Source organism: Hibiscus syriacus, unplaced genomic scaffold, assembly GCF_006381635.1.
Source record: "Hibiscus syriacus cultivar Baekdansim isolate YM2019G1 unplaced genomic scaffold, ASM638163v2 tig00112737_pilon, whole genome shotgun sequence".
Classification (NCBI taxonomy): domain Eukaryota; kingdom Viridiplantae; phylum Streptophyta; class Magnoliopsida; order Malvales; family Malvaceae; genus Hibiscus; species Hibiscus syriacus.
The window spans coordinates 117,552-124,909 of NW_024063391.1; the positions used below are offsets into that span (position 1 = coordinate 117,552).

At 35.4% G+C, this 7,358-nt stretch overlaps 2 protein-coding genes across 2 annotated transcripts; both read right to left on the minus strand.

The window, feature by feature from the left end:
* Positions 1-611: 611 nt before the first annotated feature.
* LOC120182742 (60S ribosomal protein L30-like) lies at positions 612-1,952 on the minus strand. The gene is made up of 5 exons (XM_039187618.1): positions 1,838-1,952; positions 1,615-1,720; positions 1,223-1,324; positions 764-832; positions 612-667 (listed from the first exon to the last, which is right to left on the minus strand). The coding sequence occupies exons 1-5, from the start codon at positions 1,856-1,858 to the stop codon at positions 627-629; spliced, it is 339 nt and encodes a 112-aa protein (XP_039043549.1). The 5' UTR covers positions 1,859-1,952; the 3' UTR covers positions 612-626.
* Positions 1,953-2,644: 692 nt separating this feature from the next.
* On the minus strand, positions 2,645-7,074 carry LOC120182741 (protein FAR1-RELATED SEQUENCE 3-like). Its single transcript, XM_039187617.1, has 6 exons — positions 6,933-7,074; positions 4,057-6,358; positions 3,859-3,948; positions 3,522-3,671; positions 3,099-3,215; positions 2,645-2,941 (listed from the first exon to the last, which is right to left on the minus strand). Exons 2-6 carry the CDS (start codon positions 6,295-6,297, stop codon positions 2,897-2,899), a joined length of 2,643 nt encoding a protein of 880 aa, XP_039043548.1. The 5' UTR covers positions 6,298-6,358; positions 6,933-7,074; the 3' UTR covers positions 2,645-2,896.
* Positions 7,075-7,358: the final 284 nt, after the last annotated feature.

The window sequence follows — 7,358 nt, forward strand, 5'->3', positions numbered from 1 at the left end:
TTCCAATAATCTTTTATTCCTCTAACCAAACACTGTAATATTACATTCCTGCTAAACCAACCAAACACAAAATACAACATTTTCAATAATCCTATTCCCCGATAATCTTTTATTCTTACTGGTAATCTTACATTCCGTGAATCAAATGCACAGTAATGGTATTCTAATATTCCCCATTAACTAATCAAACATATAAATGGCTCATGGGAAAGATTAAACATTTAATAACACTAGTAGCGCAACAATTTGAATCCCAAACCTTGCAGTATCATTTAGTATTAATGAATATATCTAAATATTAGTATATTTTTAACCAAGTAAATTGTTCACCACAAGAAAGTTCTCTAACTCCTCGTCAATTTCATATCTCTAAAGCAGAGCATTATTTAAGAATCTATTTGAATATTCGAAAACCCTTATAATGAAGGTAATGATACTGTTGTAAGAAACAAATTGCCTTTATCAACACAAGAATTCATCAAATTTATGTCTAGATAGATCTGACAAAATCGTAACGAAATACGACGATGATCTTAAAAAGTCACTCACAAACACTAGTCAATAGCATCGCCATTCCACATCAAACGGATATAAACTAAAACGGAACAATCTTCTCACTCAGTAGCTTAATGATCTCCGGGCACGCTATTAATTATATCAGAATCACCTGAAATGAAAAAGAAACACAAAATATTACCACCACCAGAGGTAAATGCCTAGAGTGTATGTAAACTCAATATGTTATCAACTCCTTCATACATACCCGGGTTGATGATGCCGAGGCAGCACACTCGGAAATATTTGCCACATGCAGTGCCCAAGTCTACATTGTCTGTAAAAACGGAACCACAAGATTTTTAAGAATGATCCTTAAAACAAAGTAATCCATTTGCTCAAGTGAACCAATATATCACAAATTACACATGAAAAACTAGAGTGACGCGCCTCGATGGAGAACATACACCATATACTATAACAATCAATTCATTAAAGGACTTCGACAAACATATTAGTTCCATAAAAGAAAATGCAAATATATAGGGCTTTTAACAATATCTTCAGCTGCAAGACCTACTGCTGAACTAAAGAATCAAAGGGGGTAGGGAAGGGATGAATTAATTTTATCAATAATCCGTGCACTGAGCATGATGTGGAGTTGATTCAATGTGATGCGAAAAAATAATCAAATATGCAAAGTAATGGTACAGGTCAAGGTACATACTTCCATTGTAGTGGTGAACTCCAACCTTGCACAACATGGCATAATATTCAATCTCCGACTTCCTAAGAGGAGGGCAGTTGTTGGCAATGATAATCAACTTACCTACACAAAATTATCAGTGATTGTAAAATCCAATATCACACAAATAAAAAAAAACCAATCCCCTTGTTTATGTTAAACACTATTTTAACCAGAAGTAAGTTCATCCAACATCAATCAACCATCCAAAACAATAAAATAAAAAAATCCCATCATTTTTTAGTACAAAAAAGTACTAAAAGTGCCAGGAGTTCTCAAATCAACCATCAGGTAGCTCAGCAAAGTAAAAAATTTGTAAAAACGGTTCAGCAACGTTAAGGAAAATACGCAGAATTAAAAGAAAATAACAATACCTTTGGAGTTTCTGAGAGATTTAAGAACAGTTTTGTAACCCAAAGTGTATTTCCCACTCTTCATAACGAGAGCCAATCTGTTGTTAATGCTCTCATGGGTCTTCTTCTGCATTTCATGAAATACCCAACCAAAAAATACGTACATTAAGTTGCTCATTTTGCATAAAATTAAGAATAAGTGTAAACATTAAACAAAAATTAAAAATGGGAGATGGAGATTTACTGTCTTCTTGGCGGCAACCATTGTCGTCGGAGGCGGCGGAGGGACAAAAGCAACTACAAATGGTTCATCTAAAACAAGGAAACCCTAAAACCAAACGAATATATTGATTCTGAGTTTAGGGTTCTTAATGGCTTCCTTATTGGGTTGAATTTTACGGCCCATTAGTAACAGTGGATCAGACCGACACGTGAAGGATTAAAATGATTGGACCAATTTTGGATGAGCAACCTGTAAATTATATATAAACGCAATATATTAAATTCTTGAAATTTAATTGTTTTTTTTAATATTTTATGTTTATTGATAATTTTAAATTATTATTTTTTATACTCAAAAAGGAAAATAAAAATCAAACTTATTTAAGGAGTATTTTTTTGGAAACTTATTTAAGGAATATTATTTTAATAGTCCAAAGTAATTGCACGCTAGTATCTGTTTAAAATTTTCTTTAGTCACACACACTTTACGGCGCAATTATTCAAACTTGAAATCTTTAGAGAGAACAACACTCTTATACTATTGAAGTCGGTTCATATAACAAGTACAATTATAATTAAAAAATAAATATAATTATTTGACAAATTTAATGATTGATTTATGAGAGTATTATTTTACACTGATATAATTGTATCCTCATGTGTGTTTAATAGCTTGCAATGCAGAGAGCAGGATGGTCCTTTCCATGGCAATAACATTTCAACCATTCATGATTGAGATTTCATCCAAATTGATCAAAACCATAAAATTAGGGTTTTTTATTTGAAAAAAAAAGAGCCTAAACATTACAGACATGGCTAAATTCACTAAACAAAAAGCGTAAGCCACGCTAAACACTATGTTTGAATTCACATTCTTTTTACATGTACAAAAATATATAAAAATATGTTACACAACGCACTTGCACAGAGGAGGAAAATTACACAGTTGAGGGGGGGAATCCATTAATATACAGGCCACAAAATCAGGAGCATTCCCATACCATCATCTTGCCATGAATGACCAATGAAAGCTGGCATGACATTCACAGAGATATGCTACTTTATCCCTACGTCGACACCTTTATCTCCTCTGCTTCTTCGATAATGGCTCTGCCTGTGCTTTGGTCTACAAAACCGTAAAATGACATGTCAAGAGGCGGATGTGAATTTCTAAGGTGAGATGTCACCAGGAAATGACATTTATTCGTATCATTATGATGAACATTTTTGTATGCATACCAAATTATAGATGACTGCGATTAGTAATGGAAGATGGTGCTTACAACATTTGAAAGCTGCTCTTGAATGTAGGCCATTGATCTCAACATTGCACCTAATGTATCCCTGGACACCTGGAATTTAACCTCAGACTCTCCAGTAGAGGTCTCAGAGTCTTGAAGCTGGAACAGAGATGAAAAAAGAAAAATAAGCAAAAGACGGAAGTGGAATGTTTAGAGGGTAAAAGAAAAACTCTAGCTCAAGTCTAATGGGATATGATGTTAAAGCAAGAGTCAAATAATATATTCATTTCTGCAATGCAAATTTAGATTCAACACGATTCCATTAACAAAACAATCTTACAAACATATTAGTACATATCAAAATTTATCATATAATCACAAAAGGTCAACCCCATATAAAATATCTTAGCAGAGGTTTATTTTCTCCAGCATTATAACCATTAGGAAGAGTGTGGCTTAACATACCTTTAAATTGATGACGGCAACCCTGTTAGCTGGGGTGGAGAGCTGTTCACTAATATAAGCCATTGACCTCAGCATAGGTTCTAAAGTAACCCTTGAGAGCTGAAACTTGACCTCCATTTCAGCAGATGGATTCTTGCCGTAATCTTGCAACTGTATCGATTATACATCAGATACGCATAAGAAATGGGTTTGGAACAAGTTAAAAATATTTGAAAGTGTAATGACTAAAAATATCAATTATACATCAGATATGCATAAGAAACGGGTTATTGTACTTCATCGACTAATTTAAAGGTTATAATTGTGACACTGACTACTAGGATTTTACCATACATACCTTTAAATTAATGACTGCCACTCTATTTCCAGGTGTTGAATTCTTATTCTCCATCACCCAAGTCATCGATTTCAAACAAGGAAGAACCGGCTACATCAAAGCAGCCCATAAATTTATCAAGTAAATATCATTTTCTTCAGTACAAGACCAATGAAATGACATTAAAAAGAAACAAAAACAAAGAATTACTTATTGTACCATGTTATCAGGATGATTATCATCCTGATGGAGCGAAACAGGAGCCATATGCGGCAGATTCAAATCTGAGACAGATTGATCTGGAGCACCAGTGTCATTAAGATTGAATCGCCGTGTATTTTCATCTTGCTGTGGCCATAGCAAAGGGGCTGTATCTGCAGCTGAATTTGATCTCCTATTGTCACCATAAGCAGCACTAATAGCCTGTGAACCAGGAGGTGCAACTTTTGCAACGTTTTTCTTTACGACAGAAACCTTCTTCCCACCTTCCTTAAGAGCACCCATTGCAACATTATAAGTTTCAGTAGCAATTGCCCCATCTTCAGCATATTTGATTGCTTCCCTGCACAAACTATTATACCGTGCTGTCAGGGACACTTGGCCTTGCAATTCTCCACCATGTTCGTCTATCCCAACCCCAGACTTAGCATTTTGTGTCCATCGTTTCAAGATGTAATGAGATGGTAGTGTAAGTACATTTGTCACAGTGAAAACTGTCAAAACATGTCTACAAAGGATGCCAGAATACTCAAACATTTGACAACTACAATTGGCTCTCATTTCAGGGTAGTTTAATGTAACTATGTATGCTTTGTTAACGTCCTCAAACTTAGCAACTCTAAATGTGCTGATTGTTTCATTCCCTTCAATTCTATTAGCAGTGTAAACAAAAGTTTCAACTAGTTCTTCCTGAAATTTTGTGAATATTTTCCGTGTATATAGATCTCCTGCCTGTTTCTCCATAGGTGATGGCGTCCGCAGGACAGGAGTGGTGCAAATAGTGTCAAAATCAGCCTCAATCTCCCTTTCAAACCAACTCTCCATTGCTCGTTCATACTGTCTAAAGAACATAGGTATTGTGGTCTGTTGATTCACATAACCATCAAAAAAGGAGCCATCAAGTCCTTGATTAGGGTATATTGCAGCAAAAAATGAATCTCGAAAATAGACAGGGACCCATTGAGCTCGAGCACTATATAGTGACTGAAGCCAATCATGTGCACTAAGATTATACTTCTCAATAAGGGAACTCCAAGATAATTCAAATTCCTCAATAGTTTCAGTCAAATTGATGCAATTATACAGTTCTACCTGAAAATTAGGATGCACATGACAAACATGAGCTAGCTTCTCCGGACCTTCTCTTAAAACATGCCACTTATTAATACAATGTCGAATACCTGGAAAAACCTGTGACACTGCTGTCTGCATAGCTCCGTCTTGATCAGTGATTAAAGAAACAGGTTGACGATCATTCATTGCTGTAAGAAATGTTTTAAAAAGCCAAACAAAAGATGTCTCGGAATCATCTAGTAGTAGTGCACAACCAAACAAAATTATCTGACCGTGATGGTTGATCCCTGAAAATGGAGCAAATGGCACCCTATACTGATTTACTCTGTAACTCGTGTCCAGTTTCACTGCATCACCAAAATGCATGTAAGCTGTCCTTGACCTTGCATCGGCCCAAAAAACATTAGCCATTTGATTATCATCATCCAGCTGTATTGCATAAAAGAAACCAGGGTTCTCAGCCTGCATCTTCTTGAAATAATCAAGCAGATTTTGAGCATCCCTCCCCAGTGTTCTCTTTCTCGTAAGAGGCCTAACAGCATAATTCAGTGTCCCAATATTCTTCACTGAGGGATTTGCTTCGGCTGGAGGATTGCTCCTGACACCATGATTATTTGTGTCCGTGGAGACATGATTTCCATCCACAGAAACATACATCACACCACTTGGTACGATTCCCACCCCTTGGTAACCATCAACCATGGTCTTTGCAGCACCAGCAAAGTACCTACGGGGACGAAGGTAATGCACTTTGCTTGGACTCATCGCAGGATGTCTATGCTCCTTCACAAATTTTGTAACAACCCACTCATCTCCCTTTAACTCTATTCTAAGCATCGCGTCACAACTGTCAGCAGACCTTCTTTTCACACTGTCTCTACCACAGACAAACTCCCTAGCAACTATTGTCCCATCAGTATTAGAACAATAAAGCTGGCCAAATTTGGAGCTAAATCCCATATGTCTACAATACTCGTCATAGTAAGCTTTAGCAGCGTCTTCAGAATCGAATTCCATACCGAGATATGGCTCAGAAATCTCATCCTCGTCATGAGCTAGGGAATTATTTACATGATTTAATTCACCTTCACTAGGTTCAGCATCCCCATCATCTGACATTCCAGGATGGCTTATACGCTCTTCCGAATCAATCACGTGGACATCCATACTACACCACAGTAATATTTCATACAGTGCCTTATTTTGTGAGCAGGTAATGCGGCATATCCTATTCGTTTAAAAGCAACATGAACTAATTTTCAGTCAGCCAATATGAAGCAACTCAGTAAACACAATCAACAAATGAGCACTCTGACAAACACACATTTATAAAAACTTTAACAAAAATTACTGTTAATCAAGTTATGTAGTCACCGCAAATTCTAGCCAATTACATGGAACCATGATGCAAAACAATAAATGTAAACTCAAAATGAATGGTATAAACACAGCTTTCAAATTGACTAAAGGCCCTAAAATATCTCTCAAAATTTGTTCTGTACGTAATTGTACATACATATGAACACGCTCACATAAAATGTAAGAAAACAATAAGTTGAGCAAAACAATAATAATAATAATCTTCTTTTCCTCGTATCAATATCAATAACAGCAAAGAAACCACTCAAAGTGCTCAAAACTAAAACTCCATGGATTGAACATGATAACCAACACGAAAGAAAACCCATTACACAGAATAATCTAAAAACAGAAACCCAGATGGAAAAAGAGCATAAAGGTACTAGCTTTTGATCAAATTCATGAAAATCCCATGAAAGGAAGTGAATAGAGATAGGCAGTACCTGGAAATGTGAGTCTCCCAAAAAAAAAGTTGACAAAGAGAAAAATATGAAGAATTAATGAGGGCAAAGGTCTTCGGAACTAAAATCAGAATGAGAGATTGATCATTTGATTGGGAATGAAAATCTTAATTATCATTTTTTTATAAAGCGATAAACCCTAAACTCTAGTATTTTTAGGGTTAACAAATTTGCAAAGACGCCCCCTAAATTGTCTTGTTAGGCAATAAGCATACTGCTAAACATCCTGACCCTCAAATGGATTACAGAAGGCTTAATTCAGCAATCGGTCCTTAAATTATATTTTAATTTTTTAATATTTTCATTTCAAAAAAATATTGAAAATAATTTGTCTTCTTCGACTAAATACTGTTTTTTTTATAATTTCTAATATTCATTTTTCGAAAAAAACTATTTAATATATTATTT

What these genes read in the sequence shown, in the direction of transcription:
- LOC120182742 (XM_039187618.1), bottom strand. Translation starts at nt 1,858, where the DNA reads ATGGTTGCCGCCAAGAAGACA. An exon ending in TGGTTGCCGCCAAGAAGACA is followed by an intron (nt 1,721 to 1,837) that starts GTAAATCTCCAT and finishes CATGAAATGCAG; the next exon opens with AAGAAGACCCATGAGAGCAT. An exon ending in AGTTCACCACTACAATGGAA is followed by an intron (nt 833 to 1,222) that starts GTATGTACCTTG and finishes CCGTTTTTACAG; the next exon opens with ACAATGTAGACTTGGGCACT.
- LOC120182741 (XM_039187617.1), bottom strand. Translation starts at nt 6,297, where the DNA reads ATGGATGTCCACGTGATTGATTCGGAAGAGCGTATAAGCCATCCTGGA. An exon ending in TGGCAGTCATTAATTTAAAG is followed by an intron (nt 3,672 to 3,858) that starts GTATGTATGGTA and finishes TAATCGATACAG; the next exon opens with TTGCAAGATTACGGCAAGAA. An exon ending in TTGCCGTCATCAATTTAAAG is followed by an intron (nt 3,216 to 3,521) that starts GTATGTTAAGCC and finishes TCTCTGTTCCAG; the next exon opens with CTTCAAGACTCTGAGACCTC.